This window comes from Limanda limanda, chromosome 12 (genome assembly GCF_963576545.1).
Source record: "Limanda limanda chromosome 12, fLimLim1.1, whole genome shotgun sequence".
Classification (NCBI taxonomy): domain Eukaryota; kingdom Metazoa; phylum Chordata; class Actinopteri; order Pleuronectiformes; family Pleuronectidae; genus Limanda; species Limanda limanda.
This window is the reverse complement of record NC_083647.1, coordinates 21398597-21424081: the sequence shown is the minus strand read 5'-3', so window position 1 is coordinate 21424081 and position 25485 is coordinate 21398597. Positions and strand designations below refer to the sequence as shown.

Sequence of the window (25485 nt, the reverse complement as noted above, 5' to 3'; positions counted from 1 at the left end):
AATGAACACGTAGAGTTGAACCCTGACGACGCCTGTGTTGGGGTCACATGTCTGATGACCTTGGAGACTACAGGACAATGAGTGTCGGGCCTCTGAGGACACACCGGGGGTCCGCCTCACCCCCGGGAGTCTGGAAGTCGTCCGCACACCGAAATCACAACACAAAATTTGCTCCCTTTAAAAAACTGGTTGAAATTATTAAAATTATTTTGCATGGTAGAAGACATTTGCAATTATTTAAATAGGACACCCAGGATTTAAAAATGTTATCGCTTCCTTATGAGATGTTTACTGAAGGCACATTCACATTTAAAAGAATGATTAGGAAACATCTCTCTTTTGTTGATACTACAGCATTTTAGATTTATTTTAATCACTTTACCCTCATCAGAATTTATTTTTTTTATATTTCTATTTAATTTATGCCCCAATTTTTGCTGCACTTCTTTACCAGATTTCCCAGACTCCTTGAAAACATTTAGTTCTTTATTCAAACTCTTCTGCTGAAGCTTTAGTTCTGTCATCCAGTAGCCGTCTGCCAAATAATTAAATGGAATTTAATTATATTACGATAAACTGTTCATAACTTCTCACTTATCTAATAGAATGATATTATCTATGAGTAGGCCCACAGAAAGGGCTTGAGAGGACATGTACCTGATCCGTGTTGTTTCAGTGTCCAAAGGATTTTGACAGAATTGCATTATGTGGAGACACTGTGTGTGTCTGTGTGTGTGTGTGTGTGTGTGTGTGTGTGTGTCAAGCCTTTCTGATGAGCTTTCCCAGTGAGCCGTGAAACCTGGTAATAGAAAGTACAGGCCCAGTATGAGCATGCCCTTTTTTTTCTTCACAAAAAGCAGTTTCCTGCTCGTGTAAAACCGGCCGCTCGGCTGCCATCTCCTTAACTTGGCCTCACTCACTACCGAGGGAGACGAAGAGTGAAGATGATTAATTCACTTGGAATGAAACATGCTCAGGATTTCCCCCCCGAACACATCAACCGGTCAAAAACGTCACCAATAACAGCCAAACAATTTAATAAGATACATTCAATTTTCATTGTGCAACATTTTTCAATCGTTAACTCTCTCGACTCCAAACATCCGACCGAGGCCAATTTGTCTGAACATGCGTGGAGTTTCCCATTCTTCATTCAACGAACCTTTTTTCTAATAAATAAACTTCTCTCTGGAGCTTAGGCCACGTTTTTTTTTTTTTTTTTTTCAGAGAAGTGGGAAAACAATGCACCGTAGGACAGTTATTTTTTTATCAAAAACATGAACAACAACAACAACAAAAAGCATACAAAAACAAAAACGAGCAAATAATAAGCACCCTGAAAACGCTAATGCAAAGTTCCCCTTCCCTCCCTCCCCTCTTCTTTGATTTGCTTTTTCTTGAAGTTATACGTTACCCCCTTTGGCCCAAAGACATTCGCAGCAGAAGAACGCAGTAAAGGAATCTGAGAGGAGGTGTGTTGATGGATGGAGGAGAAGCAGTCACACACATCAGTCCTTCAGTACACCTGCCCGGCCAGTTCTTTCACACACTGTAAAAATGGACAGAATGTGTATTCCCTCTGTCTTTGGTCTGACTGTGTGAAGCAGGGACGAGGATGAGGAGGTGGAGGAGGAGGTGGAGGTGGAGGTGGAGGTGGAGAAGGAGGAGGAGGAGGCACAAATATGGTCCTGGGCCCCCGAGGCCCTCGTATACAAAGGAGGCAGTGGGATTGAAATGAAGCCACACGAGACAGACTTGATGTCTTCACTGTCCTCGCCATATCTCACACACCACCCACTCACCCCTTTCTCCCTCTCTCCCTCCTCCCCCCTCCCTATCAGTCAGCCGTCTTCACAGCGTCGTGCTCCGGAAGGCCAGAGGTGTGGCGGTGTCACAGCTGTGGGGAGATGGCGCACTGCCACTGGCCGGCCGCCATGTGGCTCCGGTCACACAGGCCGACGTGGTGGCGCTGGACGCCGTGCAGCGTGACGCTCGGGTGGGAGGGCGGTAGGGAGGGGTGCTGGGCGCTGTGACATAGCTGCTCGCTGTGGGCGATCCACTCGGCGTCTGTGTGGAGAAGAGAGGGAGAGAAAGGAGACGATCAGAAGGTGTGGATGTATGTGAGTCAGAGGGGTCAAAGGTCACGGTTCACTGGTTCTCGGGCCTCCTGGTTTCAGGTAGAAATCGCAGTTAGTCATTTTCATCACTTGGTTATTCCTCAGAAAAATTTCGAAACAGGAAATAATTTGCCACTCAACAGCCAGTTTTCTACTGAGACTCCAGGTTTGAGTTATTTAGTGACTCCAGCCCAGGTAGACGCACACACACACTCACACACACACACACACTCACACACACACACACACACACACACACACACACACACACACACACTAGCAGCTGAGATGTAATGGAAAAAAGCTGAGGCGAGCTGCAGAGAAAGTGAAAGGGAAAGTGACGGCTGAATGATAAACAGCACAGACTAGCTTCACAGCCACCACATAAAAAACCCACTTTTACCCATTTCGATGAAAGTATGGATGATCAATTATTCGCCCTCGTGCCCCTGGAACACATTAAACACGGATAAAAAACCCATACATGCACGACTCTGTTCTCTATACCTAGAGCTGGACGTTGATATACCACGCCAGACGATGGGAGACAGGGCGGTTTGGTTTGGGAGGGTTGGGGGGGGGGGTGCGCCACAAAACAGATGTCACTGGAGATTGAGAGTGAAAGGGCAGGAAGAGGGGAAATATGATAGAGAACGAGGGCGAGCATGGAAGTTTCGGAGCATGAATGGGTTTTTGCTTCTCTGGCACGGCGACAGGACTTAACTTGGGGAATTCACCAAAGCATTTCAACAGGGAGGCCGAAGAGTTGTGTTCCTGGGTGGTCTGCTGCGACTACTGGGAATTATTTGTCGACTATTCTGATCTTTTCTTGTTCCTCCGACTTGTTTCTCATGGAAGGACACACAGAGAAAAGGAGACGTGAAAAATGATCCTCTAAGCTGACGTCTGTGGTGATTGTGATGCACGACTGTGGAGAGGAGCCTGGTTCTGAGTGTGTGTGTGTGTGTGTGTGTGTGGACATGTCTGTGGGTGTGTGTCGGGTGACTGTGGGTGTCTGGGGGGGGGTGTTTGTGGGTGTTTGTGTGTCTTCACGTCTACGGCGTGTTTGATAAAACGCTCTACGGGCTTTTAGCTGCGTTTCAGTTTTTTTTCCTATTTCAAATCATTTAGGTTCATCACAGCGTGTAACACATTCAGCATTACACACACATAGCATAAATACACACACCCACTGTACACACACACATGCAAGCGTACACACACGGGCTCTACATAGACACACTGAGGAAACGATCTGCTGCTACATGAATCTCACGGCCTCACAAGTGAGAGATGCATCAACACCTGTCTGACACAAAGTCAACAACGTGGAGAAGGTTTTACAGATGTTGTGTGTTTATCGCAGTTTGTTCAGGTGTCCCTATTATTCTGTTCACAACACGTCACCTGACGTAATATCTCACATAAAGTTGTGTATAGAAAATCCATCTAAAAAATATGTAATCTCACAAAAAGCCAACACGCATGTGTGTATTTTATTTAAAATAACCTCACACATTTTATAGTTTATATTTTTCTTATGATTGAGGTCGATGTGGTCACAAGATGTAAATGGTGATAATTTAATATGTTTAATATCAGACTTGAATAATAATAATAAAAAGCCCCTTCACCCAAATATTATCTAAACTTCATATATTCCAAATAAATAACTACAAGAACCTACATATCATCTTAATAATGTCGAGAGCGAATCTTAAAAGACATTAAATATTGATTATATAATTGTTTACATTTTTTTAAAAGTCAGTTTTCCTGACGAACATGAACGGATTCACCTCCGAGCTGTAACCTCAGTCTTTGGCCTGATACTGAAGAAGAGATTGAGGCCTCGTCACTAAAGCGTTTAATGCTTCAAATGAACTCAACGTCCACAGTCAACTTTAGAGGAAATTATTTAAAAGTTAAACTTAAGAAAAGTGTTTTCAACTTTGACTTTTTAAAATCAGTTTTAATTAAGTTTACTTTAAAACGAGGAAGCAAATGAAAGTTTGGAAACTATCAGTCTGACGTTTTGACGCTGTGTCTCAAAGGGATCAGATCTATTTAACAGGAGAAGTTGATCCTCAGTCTTCACCTTTCTTTGTCACTTAGAGACTTTAATGGTTCAGTGAAGCTGTTGGTTCGAGACCTTGAGGAAAGTCGCTGGGTCCGGTGTCACTTTGAAAAGCTTCCTGGTCTCAGCGTGAAAACTGAGCCGGAGACGAAGAGGCCAAATATCAACTTCTCGTTTTTTATCTGGCGAGAATCGAACGTCCTTTAAAAATAAGAGGAAAGAAATCTGCGCAATAAAATAAAAGTCTCTGAGGGGACGTTTTGTTTTTAATAGGAAAAAACAGACCAAAAAGTTTGAAATTATTATTAAAAAAATATTTTTATAAGAAAATATAGGAAGAGTCCTTAACTTTAAATATAGTGAAATATACGTTGTCTAAAATTAACGCAAATGTGATAATTTGTCATTGATGCTTTTATTATTCTAGATTTCAGATTTATTTTGAACAATTATTTGTTATTATGTCCCAGGTTTAAATGCCTGCACCTAACTTGTGTTAAACAAAATATTACTTTAAAGGCCACTGCATTTTTTTTAAATAAAATTAAAAATAAAAAGTTCAGTACCTTGGCTCTGAACGTTGAACCCTAAATATTTAAAATTGCTTATTAGATTAATTTAGCAGTAAAATGAAAGCAGACTATGTGTAAGTTTTCAGTTTCTGAGTGTAGTTACAGTCACAGTTAATTCCAAGAGCCCAACGAGCTGCAGAAACAAACCAATAGAATAAGTGTAGGCAATCCAAACCTCTTTCTCCCACTTATTATCATTTTATCATTTACACTGGGAGGATTCATAAAAACCAGTGGCCATGCAGCAGGACCGACAGGAAGTGGCTGCACCTTTATGAAGCCAGAATAAAATAATAATAATAAGGTATAAAATACACCAGAAGCCAGAAGCAGCGAGAGAGGTGAAACTTCAGGGCCACATAATATTCAGAATAATATTATTTAAAAAGAGTGGGATTAGATGAATGGCCTCAGCACCAGGAATAGAGAAGTTCGTTTCTCTGCGTGTATTTTGCGTGTATTTTGCGTGTAAATGCGGTTGTATCCACGCCATTGACTAGTGGAGAGGTGGCTGCTGGGAAATTAGTTCTGTGTGTTGCGGCCCATTCTTCTAGTTTGGCGCAGGGAAAGGATGGACTGTCACTAACTGGTGGGGGGGGCAGGAGAAAAGAGAAGAGGAGGGTTTTCTCTACAGATGAAGGGTGGAAGGGGAAAGTTGAACCTAAACCAGAGTCTCTGCCTCGCACACAAACATCAGGCCCAGATTAACCAGGAGACACAATAAACCCGGAGACTTTTAGCACTGAGGCACATTCAGATGTCACTTCACCGATTCAGAGCTCATGTGTCAGAGCTCCTATTTTTATAACCTGGTCCAGTTCCAGGTTAGTTGGACAATAATGGAAAATAGAGACTTTAAATAATCTGGTTTTGAGATTTGCTCGGTAATATTTTTGTCCAATCGCTTGAAAGTTGGATAATTTCTTTTTCATAGAAATTTAAGATATTTTCACTAATTTCCAAAACAAATAATCAATTAAATTAATCAGGTTTTTGTTGGATTAGGACTGAGAGGTATTGTACAGAAGGTGTAACAAGGTGCCATTTGTTTCCTTAAAGAAGACGCATTGAGACTGAATGAAACTATTTGTTTTGGTTCGTGCATCAGATTAAGGCCCAGTGGTAGATTGATAAAAGTTAAAACGTCTCTGGTGGAAGTGGGACAACAAAACGTGTCCATATCCGGGACGAATCACGTTTACTTTCACCGTGTATTTTTTTGTGCGTAATAGATTTAATACCTCACGTTATTCCCAGCGTCTGCACTGGGAAACAAAGTCCAACAAGGCTACAACTCGTTTAAGACAATTTATTTAAAATGTTGAAATATTTGTATGTAATACCTTAGTTATTGTCAAGTGTATTTCTGATGCTTTGTGTTGAATTAATCCAAAACAGTTTCCTCAAGTGTGTGTGACCCATGCACGACAATTAAGATGCGTAAAATCACTATCAATTTAAAACAATATCCCCGAAAATATTCCTAATAATTTCCCTTATATTTTAGCAATAATCGTCACTTTGCTGCAAATAATCTTTGGCGTTTTAAATCGACTCCCAAAAGCCTTTAACCCTGCCTTCAAAAAACCTGCCACAAACATCTGCTAATAATTTTGGGAAAATGCATGAATTGTTTATAAAGCTACACTTTCTTAGGAACCCCTCGGCAGCTCTGCTCCACGTCTCCCTCCCGGAGCAGAGGGCTCCTCTCAGCGGGCTTGGAGCGCACAGGAGCCGGGGTGTGTGTTTGTGCTCGGCCGCCCTGCTGGAGCCTGACAGCACTTCTGCAAAAACGAGCTCCCAGAGAGGAAGAAGAAGAAAAAAGAGATGTCTTTCACAACACCGAGCCGGCCATTAACACTGATTTATGCCGGGTCCTGTTTCACTGTTTCCAAAACAGCCGCATGGTCTTTACCATACCTGCACATGACACATGCACGACAAACACAAACACACGCACGCTGCAGCCGCACACATGTAACACAACCAGACCCCCGAGTCATGCATGGCGCTGCACACTTCATCCAACTCCATCTCCCTCCAATATTATTCCACATCCGCCTCTTAATCATTACTGCAAGCTGGACCATCTGTTTCTGCACTGACCTGCCCCCCCAACCACTATCAGCAGGCCTGTGGGATACGGGATGACGTACGAGCAGCACGTCACATTGTAGAGACAATTTACGCGTTTTTAGTTTGGGTTGCAGGTTTTTAGTTTGCACACACACGACGTGGCGCAAAGCAGAAAACAGAGAATTCGCAGAGAAACTGACGTGTGGCTGCAGGTCAGATCTCCACAGAGGCCTGAGAGCTTCTTTTTTAGATGATATTAAACAATTAAAGTAGAAATTAATACCCTCCCCCCTCTCACACACGCGTGGATGCCGTGCGTAAAACCCCAAAGTTGGATAAATGCAGTGCAACAATCAGAAGTCACCTTCCTCCATGCAGCCATGCTTACTTTGTTGCTCTGTAATCGACCGTATCCCCAGAATATCTGTCACGGAGTGCGAGGAGGGCCATATCCTGTGCATGGCCATGTGTCCGGGGAGGGTGGGCATGCCGGGGGGGGTGGGCACTTTGGAAGTCGGGTATGAGTATAAGTGGTTGTAGGGTAACGTGGGTTGAGGCGGCGGGTGAGGCCCTTGCTTGCCGGACTCGTACTGACTCTGCTGGGACAGATTCCCGATCTTGTTGCGCAGGATCCGGCTGATGGAGCTGACGGAGGGCAGGTTGAACTTGTCGCACACCCCGTCGGCGAGTAGCCTGTCCCGGATCTCCCAGGCAAAAATCCCCGGGTCCCTCTGCTTGTATGTCCGTATGTGCTTGACCACGGTGGGGGTGGTGACCCGCGGCTTGCTGCCTCCGATGGCCCCCGGGAGGATGGAGCCCGTCTCGTTGTAGCGGGCCAGGATCTTGCTGACGCAGCCGTGGGAGACGCGCAGCTGCCGGCTGATGTCACAGGGTCGGATCCCGAGCTGGGCCAGCTCCACGATCCGGAGCCGGATGGCGTTGGGGAGCGGCCTGCCGTTGACGAAGACACCGCCGAGCTGGTTCACCTCGCCGAAGGCTGGCTCTGGTGTCCAAATCAAACACACACACACACAAGAAGAGCATGAGAAGGAGAGATTGAGTCACTGAATCACCACGCGTTCATAGGGTCTTTTTCCAATTAATATAATTATATAGAGTCAAATAAATAAGGTGTGAAACTCTCATGCATTGTTGTTTTTTTTGCCATTCACAAGATTTATCTCTAACCAAAATAAATCCAAAATCCAGTTTGCAAATCATTGCGTAAAGGTGCGTATTTTTGGATTTTAAGTGATATCACCAGAAATCTCTTCGCAGCTAAACAAACCTCTATCACTGTGAGTTGTGTGCAGCTTAAAGTTGGTTTGTCCACTAATCGCTGACACACACACACACACTGAACTTCACACGGACGTCCTGTAGTCGATGCTAAATCCTGTGCGTAATGGCACATGTTCTGTCTCGGTCTGCTGGTTCCTCAGCACCTAACCTGTTCCTCAGACAGACAACACCTCGACATGTCCCTCCCCAGCTTGTCTACAGGACGTTGGACAATTCGCTGCATCCAAGAGCAGAAAAATCCAGCCACTGAACTCACCCATAGTGTTGAAACCGCAAATGAAGAACACGGTGTCCGGATTGTGCCCCCTGCGTGGATCCTGCTCCGCGTCCAGCGTGTCCTCCGTCCAGAGCCGCGTCCTCAAGGAAAGGTTCTGGTGCGATCAGGAACAAGAGGGACAAAAGTCTCGGTCTGTTTCCTGACGGCGCTGGAGACAGGCTTACATTTCAATCTGTGGAAATCTGTGGAGGCTGGACTTCCAAACTCTTCTCTCCCCGCCGATTGGCTCCACTCGCCGATGGACGCTCGGGATCGCTCGGAGCTGAGTCCTCATTGGTGCAGAAGTTTGACATGACAAGTTCACGGAGACACCCCCCCCACCCCCCCACCACCTCCCCAAGTCCTCCTCCTCTCCCTTCTCTGTCCCATCACACAGCAAAGCCTGGGATATACCACCATGAATGCGTTTGTTATTGAGACAAGCGGTGAGTATAAAAAAAAGCAATATCAAGATTTGGGATTAGATCTGGATCTTTTCAACTTGTGGATGTGAGTCTAAATAAAGAAATGCGCAAAAAAAAGAAACATCCAGGGACCAACGCAGAGAAACGCCAACTGGAAAATAGTCATATTTCCATAAAAGCGCCAAGTTATGCACGTTTTAACCACACGTTTAGATGCCATTAATTATATATAACATTCGTGTGTAAGTGACAAAGATGAATCCTTTCAAAACAATAGAAGAGCCAACTTCTGCTGTGAAAGCAAAAAGGTGGAGAAGCTAACTTCTGGTGGCTTTACGCTCCACTGCCCTTCAGCCCAACTTCTTTTAAATGGCACCATTAAGGAAATGGAAGGAAAGTGACTGATTGGTGTTAAATAATGTAACCGGCTGGGTGAAGTGGAGAAACTGTGCCTCCGTGCACTGGAGTTATTATGACGCTCCTTATTTTTTAAGTGTCTGCTGCTCGTGTATTTTTATTTTTCACTTTTCTTTACGCATCAAACCATCAAAACTAATCCATCCAGCGCCGGCTGGTGTTTGGCTGAAAATGAGGCGAAGACAAAACAAACATGTTTCACTTTTGTAAAGATTCTGCCTGGTTTAGAAAATAAATGACAGCGTTAAACCGCCAGATTTAACTCAATTTAAATATTATATTTATTTTTGACCAGGTTGAAACGAACATTACTCCCTCAAGTGTTTTTTAATCCTTCTGTTTTTATCTTTTTCCTTTTCAGAAAGCAAAATAATTTGATTTGCATTGCCGGACATCAGGCCCAACGTTTTCTCCTTCTGTGCCAAATTACGCACAGCAAGCGTTTATGATATGAGCGTTTCTGGAGCTTACGTATGATAAATTAATTGCCCTTTAGGTTCCAACCTTTACAAAATTACACACCAGGCTCATAGGTTGCAGAGGAATATCTTTAAAAAAGGGGGGATCATGTCTAACTTTACTGCCCCTGCCTGCACACATGGAGCGGCTGCGCAGAAACCCCCCGTTTGCAGGCAATAAGAAAGATTTGTTGCTTCCCGACACGAGAAACAAACACACACCATAACTTTGCGCCTTCGCTCTCTTTCCCTCTCTCTCTCTCTCTCTCTCCCCTGGTTTGACACATGCTTTGGGTTTTTTCGCGTGTCATATTTTCTGTTTTCTTTCTTTTTTTCAAAATAAAAGGCCACAGTGCGTGACTGACCTGCATCCTCCCGACGACCTGGAGGGATCAACGTGCATGTAAACATCAAACAGCGCAGCCATGCAGCCGTGCAGTTTGGAATATTGTTGGAAACCACCGAGGCTGCCGTGAGGGGCCACAGTGTACACACGGTGTGTCTGGCTGTTTGTTCCAGCACGGCTCGGCACGGCTCGGCTCGGCTCAACTCAGATATGTGGGCTTTAGAGTAAACTCACTGTTACTTTACTTTAATCGTTTCCCACATTTTCAGGCCTTAAATCTCTGCAACTGCACCGTGCGTAAAAGTACAACTCTGTTCCTAAAGAGACGTGAATTAACGCTTCTCCAAAGATATGTTTGCATACATGTTGCATACTATTATTGTTATTAGTGGACTCGTTTTTAAAAAACCATCGTGTCGCTGCTCGGGGCCCCCCTACCTGCCCACCCTGCCCACCCTGCCCAGGCCACTAATGCGTTCAGGGATGATGTTTACCGTTGGGGGGGAAACGTGCTGAACTGGTTTCCACTGAGGAGCCTCTGGTGGCCGAAACAACAGAAGGTCAGCAGCGAGGGAGCAGAGGTCCCATCCCACTGCTCCACCTTCCACTGAACACACACTCATCCCCATTAGGAGATGTCCAAAGACATGTGATTAGTGTGGGGGGGGGGGGCACGAGGAAAAATAATACTTGTATCCCATGTGTTTATTTGATAAATGATATCACACAACTTGAAATAACAATAAAATTGATACAAAATAATTGAGCACATGGCGGATACATTGCCACATCACAAAGTTATTCGATTAGATCCCATCAGGGATTATTTTAATAAACGTACTGTAATAATTTTAATTATATCAGGCTGTGTGTCAAAGGTATAATAGTGATAGATATTTAATAATTGCAATAATAGTAATAATTTTTTAATCAAATGGGCCTGTTGAGGGGGAGGAAGTAGATAATCCTCATGTGTTTGTCATTATCTCGTCATGTAGCTCTGGACCAGTGGATTGTTTCATGTGCTGGAAGCAAACTTTAACAAATAACCACCAGAAATATCATTTATTTTTCCTCCAGTGTATTTATTTTTCCTCAGTCTGTCCGTGCACGCCACGCCGGTGCTAACAGGCCTCCTCCTCCACGCATGGCTGGAGCCTCGGCTGTCACACACCAGCCCGAACCCGTCCATGTCGAGGTGAACAGCTCTGACCGTCTGTGAAGGAAACGCATCACTTGTCTGACAAATTGTGTAACGATGGACTGGAGAGCTTCGACAGCAGCAGGTTGACTCACACGTCTGCTGGTCTAACACAGCGGCGGGTGGTGGTGGTGGAGTCCAGGCTCCCGGGCACGGCTCTCTGGTGGAGGGCCTCCACACTCCACCAATATCCGTCTCCATTATTCATAGCTGCAGGTGCATGAACAAAAAAGTCAGTGGACGTTACATATTTGTCTATTATGTAGGTTATCCAGTCACATACTGCAGGAAATAGTTCCTTGCCACATGCATGACTGGATTCGACCATTTCCCACACACTCTGCTCTTCTGTGCGTCTGACGCGTTTCCCGGATTTATGCAGAAGAAAATGCAAAGCTGCGGTTCCATGACGCAAAATATGTGCATCGATGATTTCATGCATGAGAGACGTTTTGCAAATAATCATATTGACTAACTCGTGTCCTGCAGCCTGCGCGGAGCCATACTGTCATATTCTTCCTCTTCATAAAACTCCATTATATTTTATAAACATGCTCAGAAAATTCAAGTCTAGAAGTTACTCTTGTTTGGTTTTAAGGTAATGTAACACGATATTATGGGATTAAATGTTTGTGCGATTAATCCACTGATTTGGAGCAACCGAATCGTAATATTTCGTTTCATATTTCCCATTAATTCTTGTTTTGTTGCTGTTGTTTGCAGATTTGTTCCTCTAACCTTCAGAACACCAAACACAACCTGAAGGGTGAAGCTGAATAGCATGAATCTCTGCTCTCTGGAAGTTAGTTTGCACTTGTACTTAGCTTTAATCACAGCTTTTGCATAATTGTTTTCACGGGTAGAGATTTAATAATGACTCAACATGGAGGGAGGAGAGCGTGTGAGCCAAATGTATTCTACTGTGGTTAATCTTTTCTGTATTTGTTCCATTAAGGTCATGGTCAAACAGAGAGAGTTTAAAACAAATCTAATTATGCAAACAGTCAAATCTAAAAGAAAAGTCAAATTAGAGAACAACATGTTTTATTCTGCTTTTATTGATCCTCTGATGAGGAGATTCAGAATCCATACACCATGGCACAGGAGCAGCGAATGGGGAAACTGTAAATAAAAATGTGAATAATATTATAAATATTGTATACAATAAAAGTAGAAATAGATAATATATGTATAAAATATGCGAGGTAAAGATTGTGATCAAAGTGGTGTAATTTTACAGTTGTCTTATTATTGTTATATACAATGTACATAATGTGCAGCAGGCCTTTAGGTGTTAGTGCTTGACATTGGAAGACAGTGATTGTCACGATGTAATTTTCATCAATAACAATATAACGAAGGTTGTACATAAATGAAATAATATGATGTATATTGTTAATGCATTCAGCAGCACAGTGAGGAGGTAAAACACATAATCAGTCGACCTCAGATTTGTAAAACGTTTTGTTTAAAACAACAACCATGGAGCCAAAAATCTGTTTTTAAACTGAAAAATAAATAACATCGTTGTTGATAATTATCTGTATCGAGTGAAATAAACGTTTTAATCTTGATTTAATGTGTGTCCATGCAGCACAGCCCTGTTTCCCCAGGTCACACAGTTCACCCACACATCAGCACCGTCCTCCTGCACTGTGCAGGATTTCACTTTTGCAAAATGAAGACACGGTGTTCAGGCGTTGTGCAGGAAACTGTCTGGTCTTGTCAGAGTGACAAACCCCCTCCTTAATAAATCACGCAGCGGCTCCAGTCCTGCATTTCTCCGGCGCACCGCAGAGATGTGCGGAGGGGGACGAGGCTGTGCCAGGAACAGCGCTAGGATCCACCTGAGTTTGTTTACCTGTCGGTTCAGAGACCTCTGTAAACTGCGATGACCCAGACACTCCCACCTCAACTATCTGCTCCGGCAGAGTCACTTAACCACCTTGAGTTTTTAATAAGCACTTGTTCAACAAGTGGAGACACGAGAACTACACAGTTTATCACGATGGAAAAAAGGAAAAGGCCCCACGTCGTGGTAAACAAACAAAATGACGAGTGCAGCAGGATTTCGATATAGTCTGATCGAAAGAAGAGTCAGAATTTTATTTTTGTCTAATATTTCTTCGTGTCAGACGTCACCCAGGTTCCTCAGATCATGATGGAGATCAGTTTCATCCATAGTGAGATTTAAACACGACGTTTGGCTGCACCCCCTCCTGTGAAACGAACCAACATCATATGTTAATCAATTATATATTTAGTTATTAAGAGTTTATCTTCATATATCCACAGTTAATAATACGCAGGAACATCTGTATGTATGTAAACATGTGTATTGTCTTTCTATTTACTACATATTAAAATGTCCACGAAATGTTAGAGATCATCTATTTAGTGAATATTGATTCTACATCGTTTTCACATTTTAGTTTGGAAATCAGAATAATTCCAGACGTGAAATATCGTAAGAGCATGAAACCTTAAACCAAAGATTGATTAAATATTTAGTATTTATACTAAAACCATATAGAATAGAGTTGATGCTGGTAATGGGAGTGAATTCCACATATTTCCACCTTTTCCAAAAGAACAACACTCCACTAAGACTTTAATCTAATTAATTGTGGCGTCACAGATGTTTATTCTAGAGATTATAATCTGATCTAAGAGATAAATCTTCACAGGGCCGCAGGACGTTCAGATGAAAAGCTGAGGCAGAAGGAAATAACTTAAATCACTCAACATAGAATCACTTACAGCATCAAGTCGATAACATTTATAATCCATCATCTTAAAACTTAAAAGCAATGTTTGAAAGTAACTAAGTACATTAACTCAAGTAGAGTACGTTTTGAGTATTTAGACTTTCTTGGGTTTTGCCTTTTTTTCAGCTTCTTATTCATAAACCATATTTTACTTTTAACTCGACTACATTTATATGATAACTCAGGATATTGATAAATATATAAATATATATAAATAATCAACAAATAAATGACAATGTTTTATTATAGATCAAAATAAGACTTTATTGATCCCAGGGATTTAAAAACTATTGAGCAGTTCTGAAACAACATCAATATATTGATTAATTATTAAATGATAACTGCATTAATAGTTAAACCCTGTACTTTAACATTATTCTAAAATGGGCCACTCAACACAACGAACAACCTTTTGTGTTTTATTTATACTTATACTTTCTTATTTATACTTTCTAATATTGAATGTAGGTCTCTAACTACTTGTACTGGTAACAGAGTATTTATACACTGCAGAAGTACTACTGCTAGATCGAAGTACTTCGGTATAAAGTTCATTATCAGTGGCGGAATTCATGGGATATTGATTCACCAATAGTTTATAGACAAATAATATGATTTACTGAAATGTTTTCGAGAGAAAAACATTATTATTACTGTTGTTGTTATTTTTATTATTTATTTATTGTATTGTATTGGCTGTTTTAGTTAAATATCATTTCAAAAAGTAGTCGCTAAACTTCAGACACTTCTCCAGTCAGGACACTGAGCTCAGAGACTCACTGACTGATCCGGTTACTGAAAAGAGAGGAAGCAGCAGAGCGGTGAAATCCAAGCCACCACTAACTGTCCCCTGTGTGTGTGTGTGTCTGTGTGTGTGTGTGTGTGTCTGTGTGAAAGGGAGTGTGTGTGTCTGTCTGTGAGTGAGTGTGTGTGTGTGTGATATTCAGATAAGACTGCATGGAGCTTTCATGTGAGGAGCTGGAGGGTGACATCTCTTTAACCTGGCGACTCCAAGTCCAACCCCTGCGTCCTGAGCGACACCATTAAAGTCTGTGCGCAGGTTAGCACTTCGCCCGGGTTAAGAGAGGCGAGGTAACTTTAGCACGGGCCTTAATGAGGACGAGCGCGGGTTAAAGACGTGTGTAGTCGTGTTTCAGAGGCCTGGCCCTGGAGTTCAGCCCAGTGCGACAAAAAGGAACAATATTTACGACACTTTTACGCATACATCACTTTGACATCTGTGCGTCTGGCACCTGGCATGCATTAGTATTAAATATTTCATTCCGCCCTAATTTGGACCTTTCTTTGTCCCGCACCGAGGACAGAGGAGGAGAAAAACCCGCAGAGTTCAACCTTCATGCGCCTTTACACGCAGCGTTTCCTTTGTGCAGAAACGTGCAAATGGGGTGTTGATGCAGACCACACTACATGCACCGTATAGAGCCGAGGAACGGTTGAGTCATACCTGAGCTGGACTTATATTAAATTTCCTCATGCATTAAGATCCAGAAACATTCCTGTAATTAGTCAGGCCCGGCTTCACCAGTGTTTTACACAGTGTTATTAGATTACCGAGTGAACCCAGTGTTCAGTGTCCTCATAAACAAACAGAGGCCGAGCGGAGTCACGTGTGTGTGTGTGTGTGTGTGTGGAGCAGCGACACACAACTATACAACTGATGTTTGATTGTGAGTCTAATGTCTGAGGAGGAAACGAATAAAACGAGGGATTGATATAAACTAGAACAATCTTCTTTATATCTTGCTGTTGAATTATGTTTAAATGTATTTAATCTGCTTAATTGATAAGTGAATATTTCATATGATGTGAATGTGCACCGAGGCCTCCTGAATCCAGTCCACGTGACGCATCCTGACGTGGAAGCTGATTCTGCTGCTTTTTACACAATTCAATGACAAGTTGCATGACTTAGTGACACTGCAGGGGGCGCTGTTGAGCCCCAGAGAACTGGACACTGAGGTAGAACCTTCTCAAGTTGGTCCCCTGGTGAGACAACAACACTGGAGTGTCCCTGTGTGTGTCCCTGCTGGTCTCAGTGTCTCCAGAGGGTCACTGCCTCTGCCAACACACAACCACACAACCTGCTTATTCCAAGTACAGTGGCGCCATCTAATGGACATTTAGCAAACAGATACATTGGTATTTCATATTGTCATAGCTGCCTATAGCACCTAGCATTCATGTGGTAAATAGATTATACCTAATACTATATATCATGGATTTATATGTTCTGTATTTCGTGCACTGCTCCATGTTATGAATAGATATAGATGCCTGGTGAGGTTCATGTTTATTTCTGTTTTGAATGTTAGAAGTTTTTCATTTTAAACTCCTCCTTGTGTTATTAGTTCATACTGTGTTAAAGTTTCAGGCACAGCAGCATTTGGTGTCACCGTCCTTTGCCATGTGTGCACTTGCACTCTTTCAAGGTCCTTGACATGAAGGTTGTTTCCAAGCATTCTGAACCTGTCAGTGTTTTTTGTCTCTTTGTTGGATCTCAGCCTGTCTCCGTGACGCAGGGACCAGGACTCTGTGAGAGACCAGATCACCTGTCAACATGCTGATGGTTGTTAAAGCCTCTGGTTGTGTGTCTGGGCTCAGGACTGATGACACGTCTCTCTGTGAAAGAGTCGAATAATCTAAACATCAAAAAGCCTAAAAACCTTTATACATACATATGTTGTTTTTTTGAATGTTTTTTTAAATTATGTCTATTTTTTTGTTTATTTTTGTACTTGTGCATTTCTCATGCTTTCATCCCTCCTTCTTCTTCATCAATCCAAATGAAAGGTCCGGGTTTTAATAATCTGGAGGTAAAAGTGTGCAGGGGACTCAGGACCCCTCAGTCAGACAAGGAGCTCTAACTACATCCCCACATCACGAAGGACCAGCAGCTGGTTTCATCCTCCCACCACTGATCCTCCCTTAGTTTCACATCAGGCAGCTGAGAATGAAGAGCAACACAAGAACCATGTCTGAGGATCAAACCTCTGGTGTTTTCCACCTGGCAGATAAAGACTGAGGTGAACCTCATCCACAGCTTGTGTTTTAGGTTGAAGCAGGACTGTGTCTGTCAGTTTTAATGTGTGTCCTCTAGAGGGCGACCACGTATCAGACATGTCTCCAGCAGCAACAACAGGTTCAGAGGCTTCACATGTTGATAGTTCACAGAAGTACAAAGTTTTTATTTTCAGAAAGAACTTTGTAACAGATTAGAGTTATGTCCTTTACATATTTTATCAAACAGTTAGTTTATTTACACTGTGACTGAAAATCACTTTCCTTTGTTTCCACTGAGTTTTTCATGAAAACAAAATCTGGAACATGTCTGAAAAGATGGAAACACAAACTGTGTAGCATGTGAGTTTAATTCAGCCTGATTCTGTTTTATTTATTTATTTGATATTTTTATCTCACTTATCTTATGTGTCTTAGTGTCTATGATCTCATGCATGTAAGTGGACTCACAGTTTCTTAGTTCAAAGCTTTAACTGGAACACACATGAGACAATAACGAATTCAGTGACTATATTGTTACCACAAGTTAAATACGTGTAAATAAAATCTTGTTTGAAAAATACCACTATCTGACTTTTTTCTTGAATTGGTCTTGATATAATTAATAAAGCAGCTACACGTCTTTTTTTAACAATATACAAGTGTATGAATAATATATATAATTAAAGAATAGCAGTAATGATCATGTTAAAATGTTAAATATAGTTTTGTTGCTTCCACACAGAACTGATATCACATATGAAATGTTTGCACTGGTGTGAGCAGTGATGGACTGGGGATGACGGCAGCTGTGGAAACAACTCAGCTGAAAAGTAAATTATATTTCTGGGGGAGACTCCTGTTTACGTTTGCATGGTTTATAATCTGTGTCCCCATCGGAGAAAGGAACTCAAGTTTGAATTTTTACTACCATTCATATGAATGAATTAATGGCTGATCACTGCTGGTAATCTATATAAATAATCAATAATACATCACACTAAGCACAAAGCTTAAAAGTCATGTTGTAAGTTCATTTATTACTTTTACATACATTTGATAGAACTTGATTTTTCTCTCTGCATTTTAAGACATTTGTGATTTTGTGTTTTCTGAAATTGTGACATTTTTAAATACAAAATCAAAGTTTGAGGTGAATTGAAAGCTCAAATGAAAATGCCAATCAAGAAGTATAACTGGCTTTTGGCTTCTTTAAAAACTAAAAGATTTAATGTGTTAAGCTTCTCTTTAAAATCAATTGTGTTAAGTGGCGTGTCCTTGTGTGTAACAAGTCGTTCCACACGTGGTTTCTCTTGATTTCTATTTCAATAAACACACTTGATTGTCCTAATGCTCATGTTGATGTTCCAGGATCGTTCTCTCTTTCCTGTGTTTTGTATCTTCTCTTGTGAAAATCCTATCGGTACACACTGGCTTTGTGTCTTAAAGCATCAGACAAACAAACCTGACTTGTGGACACACACACACACACACTCACTGAGCAGCAAACACACACACACACACACACAGACACACACACTCATAGAGCAGCAAACACCCAGCTGCTGCTTGGTCAAGCCGCCTCACAAGACCCCAGTTTACTACAGAGAGTGATGTGGCGGCCAAGTAATTATCCCCTGCTGCCCCTCTCCAAAATGCTAATGGTATTTACAGGACAGGGGGAGAGGAGCAGGATGGCGGCAGGTGCAGCTGCTGGAGCGTGATGCTACACTAAAGCCATCACGCTGGGCTGTGGAGGAACAGAGGCCTCATTGTGGCTGTAAAGGTGACGGACAATCAGATAAACATCTCAGGGGTTTATCTCTGAACTGGTCTTAATGTAAAGTACCAGTTCAGGGGTGGAGGGCACGTGAGGATGTCAGCAGATGGTACAGTGGTAACATGGTGGATGTTGTGTTAAATGAATATTAACTTTAATATGAACAGTTAAAGGGACACTCCACCAATTTAACATGTACAGCTTCTTGCATTCATCATCAAAAGTTGCCTGTTACTCAGCCGACTTCATGGTTATCTCAACTTTGGATTCAGACTGTTTTGGCAGTTAAATTTTTAAATCCAACTCTTTTGAGGGATGATAGAATCAGAGGACATTGTTCTTTTATTTGCAGTCGTCTTTTATTTGAACTGAAGGGCCCAGGAAACATCAAGATACTGACCTGAGACTTTAATTTACTATATGGACACAACAATACATAAATGTACTAAGGGGCCTCGTGGTGCATTCATTGTCTCTATTAGAGATGGCAGACATATAAAGAAATAACAAAATACTCTGTTGAACTCGTTAAAAAGTCTCAAAATCAGCTAAACTCCATTAATGCTCAGTTAAGAATTACGAACATTTGAATGAGCAAAATATTTTCATCTCAAAAGTTGTCTCCTGAGAAAAGTAGATTTTTCAGTGAAGGTAAAATGGAGGTTTTGGGTTTTTCCATTTTAGGTTTGTTGTAGCATTTCCTGTTAGGCTTCAAAATGTCAGAAATTTCAATGATGTCCACAAAGCACTGATTTACAGTGAGAACAAAGAAACTGTCTCTTCAGCAGATGAATGTGAAATCGGTCCCCTGGTGTCAAACTGTACATCACTCTGCAGGTTCAGCGACTAACAAGGGACAAAAACCAAAACACGTTTTTGAACTTAGAATGAAACTGATATTTGAACTTCTGAGTGATTCACACTCTGTGGTTCACTTGTATTTAACTCATGTATGCAAAGCTTTATTTGAACTTCCCTCGTTGCTCGGGGTGAAAAATGTTCAAACTGTCTGTTTAAGCAGCTGATTCCAGAAGCGAGCGAGAGGAGTCCGGGTTTGTCTGAGGAGGGATCGGAGATGGAGAGCTGAACAACAGAGTAAATATTTGGCAGTGGAGAGCTCTTGGGGCTGCAGAGGACCCTCTCCGGTTGAAGCCTGGGGGTGTTAAATAGATTAAGGGGCTGCTGGGTCATTGTGGACAGAGAAAATTCCCGCTCTTTGGACATGACTTCTCTTTGCTTGTGCGTGTTTTTGCTCTCCAATCGAGTGCCCTCTGTAAACTATCCACTCAGCAAACCTGCGCTACTGTAATCCGCTGGTGTTTGTCCACCACTGGAGGCCGATGGGTACACAGAAATGGAGCCTGAAGGAGGACATGGTTCTCACAGGGTTCGGTGATAACACATTATCATCATAAAAGTTGCTGGGTTTTGTTTGTTTTCGGAGGGAACGTGTGCGTAATGTGCGTAAAAGTTTTTAAATGGGGAAAAAAAACAAGCGTTTAAGGGCTCGTCTGGGGTAAATCTGGGTCACTGACTTTTGCTGAGCTCTGAAAATCTAAAGAGGAATTTAAAAGGAATTTAATACGTCCTGAATCACACGTGTAATATGTCCCCGGACTATGGACTTGGCGGCAGGAGACGCAGAGCAGTAGATAGTGTCCCACATCCCATTCAGCCCCATTCAAAACCATGACAACACGGAACAAGCTCGGATTTATCCTGCAAAGTTAAAGGACATTGTGCCTGGGCGTCAATCAGGCATTATTGCGGGACTGAACAAATGCAAAATCTTGACTGGAACAAATGCTTCCAACGGGTCTCGGACGCGGGGCTACATTTTCCCCTTTTGTTCCCCTCCTCTGGTTGGCATGTATTTGTGTTGCCTCTCGTCCGACCACCCAGGACGACTGGGGAGGCATGTTCCACCACGGCTCTCCGTCCCCGGCCTCATGCACCACGCTTGAAGTGGATAAGGGCCTAATATCAATATCAAATACGAGTTACAAACAGCAGCAGCCTCCCACATAAGGCTGGATTCACGCTTTGCATTGAATGCGTTTTATATGTCTGGATGGAGCAGAGATATCAGCCTGTGGGCGTCAGACTAAGTGGAGGAAGATCGGCTGGTTTTCTCCATGAAGGAATCCATTTGTTTCACTGTTAAATGGCGTTAAAATGCGCAGTAAGTTGCGCATTTCTGAGCCACAACGCTTCCTTTAAGTTCTGTGCGTAAAATAAGATTAATTATCGATAATTCATCTTGATTATCGATGAATAAAATCCTGTCAGCAAAGATCAGTCATCGCTTCAATTTGTCAGAAACTTGTTTGGAAACTTCAAGTTGGACATAACAAGTCTTTATTGTGCAATTATTTTACTTTTGCAATATTATACTTTAAACCATGTATTTAGTTCCATTTTAAGAACATTTATAAATATTTAATAAAGTGTAGTTGTAAACAAAAATGTGAATGTTTTCAGTCATCAGCAAAAAGCCTCAGAGTCAAATTTTGCACATGCAAAACATTATTGTGGACATTGAAACTTTAAGCTATAACAAAAAGACATTGGAAAGTGGAAACTGATTTTAATTCGATTCTTATCAGATATAATGACAGCAAATCCTATAACAAGACAATAATTCAGTGTCATTCACTGGCAAGAAACACACCTTCATCACACATATGTTAACTGGTGTTTATCACTAAATATTATTTTATAAATTAAATTATATTATTCTATAAAGTATAGTTGCAGGTTTAAGGACATTTTAATTGTTTTTTCGTTATTGTTCATTATTGCACTTTCAATAATTGTAAATTCTCTTATGAGGACATACTTTACTGTTTTCAAACTGTGTTTTTCTGTGCCAGGAGAAGTTAGACTGGGTCAAGCAAACACAAATATTCAAACTAAACTATCAATAAATCCTGAGAGTATTATCATCTTAAATCATCCAGAAAAAAGTTCAGTAATAGGGCGATTTCCCTTGAAAACCAGAAGCCACATGCTCTAGAATCCATCACCTTCCATAAAAGTGCACATTTCTCACGCCTGTAATTAATACGCCTCTAATGGACGTATTAGTTAAACCAACTCTCAGGCTAATTGCTCACTTTGTATGCAAATGCTGGGACACGTTGTTCTGGATGAGAGGAGGGAGGCAGTGAGGGAGGAGAGAGGAGGATGGGGTTGGGGGGGTTGGGGGGGGCTGATGATGGGACGGCCTCTGTTGTCAGTTGCCACCCAAGACGTGATTCAGCTCCAACAATCACCATTATCTGTTTTCCCCTAGTTTGACGATACGGGGCGAATGTGTAATGATGACGAGTGTTTCCTTCGCTCATTGTTGAGTTGGCTCGCAGCCTCCACACCTTCCGTCATTGGGCGACAGCACTCCAGCCTTTCAGGTACCCGGAGGAGGAGGAGGCTTTATAAAGAGCGAGCAGCCTTGTGTTTGCAGCTTATGGAGAACTGTTTGTGTAAACACTGAGCACACACACACACACATACACAAACACACACACTGGTGTTTGGACAGTGCGTAAAGTGGAGAGGACAGAGAGAGAGAGAGTGAGAGCATCCTCCCTGGACAGGCTTATACTCTGAGTGCTTGTTTATTTCCCTAAAAAAACAAACTCACCTCCCCTGGACTGAGTCTCTGCACCGGATCGAGGACGCGACATGGCTGCACCGACCAAGTTCAGCTTCTCCGTGAGGAGCATCCTGGACCTGCCCGAGCTGGAGACGGTCCCCGGCTACTCCTCCTGCTCCTCCAGCTCGCCCTACTCCTCCTGGATGGACTGCGACCGGAGCCCATGCATATGTAAGTGCACTCTTCAAGCCATTTTGGTTGGGATGCTGGGTTTTACTAATCCACCGTGTCCAGTGTTTAATGTTATGTATTGAAACGCTTTATTTTTACATGTATAATAACGTCTATTAGGAGAATGGATGTTAGAAGATTGTGGGCCTTCCTCAGTAGATATTTTGGATACAGAAGAATGGATGGATGGATAGGACAGAGGGATAAAGATGGATGGATGGATAGAGATCAATAGATAGAAAGATGGATGGGTAGGACAAAGAGATATAGATGGATGGATGGATAGATGGGTAGAAAGATGGATTGATGGGTAGAGGTGGATAAATGGATGTATGGTTGTCGATATAGAAAATGAATTGTGTATGGCAATATGTATTATGATATTCTTTCAATGTATAGAAGTCTGGACTAATATATGTTTAGATGTACAGATACATGTATGGGTGTACAGATTGAACATGTAGTGTGTAATGCTCTCTGTGTATTATCACGTTATTACTACGTGTGGACTAACGTGTGTTTGTTTCTGCAGCCTCGGATGAAGGCAGCCTCGAGGCCTCCCCGGACTCCACCAAGCCGGACGACTCGTCCCTGGACTCGGAGTCCGGCAAGAGCAAGAAGAGCAAGAAGCGTCGGGTCCTGTTCTCCAAGGGCCAGACCCTGGAGCTGGAGAGGCGCTTCCGCCAGCAGCGCTACCTGTCCGGGCCGGAGAGGGAGCAGCTGGCCCGGCTCCTCAGCCTGACCCCGACCCAGGTGAAGATCTGGTTCCAGAACCACCGCTACAAGATGAAGCGAGGCCGCGCGGAGCTGCTCCACGACGCGGAGATGGCGCAGCATCCCCCGGTGCTGCGCAGGCTGGTGGTCCCGATCCTGGTGCGGGACGGGAAACCTTTCCACACCTGCTTACTGGACTCGGAGAAACCCGGGTGTTCGCCCCACTCCTTCCCCTTGGCCTACCCGGCTCTGCAGCACCCGTCCCCGCTCGCCCTCCCTCCCAGGTACCAGCACTTTCCCACCGCGGCGGCCTCCAGATTCGCCTGGAGAGACTTTTGGAGCGACTCGGTTCACTTTAACTCTTTCAAATGAAGGCCTCATCTTTTTTTTTTTTTTGTATTATTTTTTTTTAACATTCATGCACAAACTCATTTAGAATCGCATCAAATGTTTTCTGAATGTTCAGCAAATTTTCGAGCAACTTAAACATTTAGATTTTTAGAACCAAACGTATTTTTGCACATTTTATTTTTGCATATCTATTTTCTCCACGTTGGGCTCGTCGGTGTGGCCTGGATTTTGAAATTATCCACCGGGATAATGTATTTGTATGTTTTTTGAAGCCGTTTAAACACAATATTTGTATGAATAACTTGATGGCAGATACTGTACAGTATCTTTCTGTATTAGGCGCTGATAGAAGAGGTATTATTATTATTATAGCCTGAATGTTTGAAGGAAAAAATTATGTTATTTGTTGTTTGAAAGTTTCTTTCACCTGTTTGTACTGTTTCTATTTGTGAACAAAAATTATTAATAAAACTCTCACATATTTTGTAATTTAGTGTAATGTATTTTCTTCTTTCAAGTGTATCCCCCAAATCTTCATATTTGTCCTAAATCAAAGCAAATTAATGCAGAAACACTCGTTTTATTTGATTAATTCAGATGTTTGCAGTTGTTTTTCTTTTTAGAAATAGTGTTGAAGCTCTTGAAAAGCTCAATTTTCAAATCAGTTCAGTTGTTTTAAAATCATGCATTTTAGCATACAATATATAGAATTTGTAGAATCTTAAAGATGTAGCAGGTCATGACAGGGGCTCAGGGGCCTTTCTAATGGTAAAGGAAACTAATTATTCAGCCAAAAGCTGAGCAAACATTTCTCCTAAAGAGACAGGCTTTGCTTAAGCATAAGAATAGATGGCCAGTAAACATCCCTCACTATAGCTCCATGTAGTCGTCTGGGTCCATGGGCTGCTTTCCCCTTTTCCCCTTTTATACTGTGAACTTTTGTTATTCTGAGGCCAGTGGGATAGATGCAGCAACTGGAGCTTAGTTTATGTTCGGAGAGGAAGGAGAAATAAGGAGTTTTAAAGGTGCAACAGGCTGAATTAAAGGCAGGTGCCTGACTGATCTTTAATATTTTATTAGATGCAAGAACAGGGGGAGTAGAGGAGGAAGATGCTATGAAAAGCAGAACAAGACGATCAAAGAGGAGCTTATATTATGTTTATTCTCATGTTTTTTATTTACAGTGCACATAGGCCTGTTCTAAACAACCCTCAACAGTAACTTACATGGACATAAAGTCTGTGGAACAACTCAAATAGTGTAGATTTTCACATTGTTAGATATCCTCACGTTCACTCGATCCATTTCCACGTGGCTGTGCCGCCTCGTCCAAGCCTCCGCCGTCTGGTTTGAATGTTTTATAATGAAGAATATGCTTCAGTGTTTAAAATCATGTCAGTATTTCATCAGTGACGAGGGGGGTCTTCTGCTTTCACGCCCCCTATAATGTTGTTTGCTCGTCCTGTGACCCTGCAGCCCATCGTCCCTGTCACCTGGCCCTTTGTCCCCCTCGCTGGGGCCACCTTGTATCACATATGGAGGGGACTGGCCGAACCCCTCAGCTCGCTGCATCTTCCCTTAAACACTCTTTTTGTCTGTGTGTCTCCCTGTGAATGGACCATTGTCCCCCATCCAAAAGGGACCTAGACAAAATCTTTAGTGTTTCAATTCCCGTGATGTTTAATCAGTCCCTGCGACAAATTTATGAGGTTTAACTGCACAATGGTGTTTTAGAGCATCTTGGGGTTTAAGGGTGACAAAGACAGGCTTTTAGAGGTTGC

At 42.4% G+C, this 25485-nt stretch overlaps 2 protein-coding genes across 2 annotated transcripts; one reads left to right on the top strand and one right to left on the bottom strand.

Annotated features, from left to right (window-relative positions):
* Positions 1-1891: 1891 nt before the first annotated feature.
* pax9 (paired box 9) lies at positions 1892-11751 on the bottom strand. The gene is made up of 6 exons (XM_061082172.1): positions 11724-11751; positions 11360-11457; positions 11176-11262; positions 8401-8515; positions 7231-7845; positions 1892-2067 (listed from the first exon to the last, which is right to left on the bottom strand). Exons 1-6 carry the CDS (start codon positions 11749-11751, stop codon positions 1892-1894), a joined length of 1119 nt encoding a protein of 372 aa, XP_060938155.1.
* Positions 11752-22497: 10746 nt separating this feature from the next.
* Positions 22498-23725, top strand: nkx2.9 (NK2 transcription factor related, locus 9 (Drosophila)). The gene is made up of 2 exons (XM_061083434.1): positions 22498-22639; positions 23172-23725. The coding sequence occupies exons 1-2, from the start codon at positions 22498-22500 to the stop codon at positions 23723-23725; spliced, it is 696 nt and encodes a 231-aa protein (XP_060939417.1).
* Positions 23726-25485: the final 1760 nt, after the last annotated feature.

Excerpts from the sequence above, each read along its gene's own strand:
- nkx2.9 (XM_061083434.1), top strand. The coding sequence starts at position 22,498 with ATGGCTGCACCGACCAAGTTCAGCTTCTCCGTGAGGAGCATCCTGGAC. Across the intron at positions 22,640-23,171 it reads CGACCGGAGCCCATGCATAT|CCTCGGATGAAGGCAGCCTC; the intron begins GTAAGTGCACTC and ends TTGTTTCTGCAG.
- pax9 (XM_061082172.1), bottom strand. The coding sequence starts at position 11,751 with ATGGCTCCGCGCAGGCTGCAGGACACGA. Across the intron at positions 11,263-11,359 it reads CCACCACCACCCGCCGCTGT|ACGGTCAGAGCTGTTCACCT; the intron begins GTTAGACCAGCA and ends TTTCCTTCACAG. Across the intron at positions 8,516-11,175 it reads ATGCGTGGAGGAGGAGGCCT|AACCTTTCCTTGAGGACGCG; the intron begins GTTAGCACCGGC and ends TGATCGCACCAG.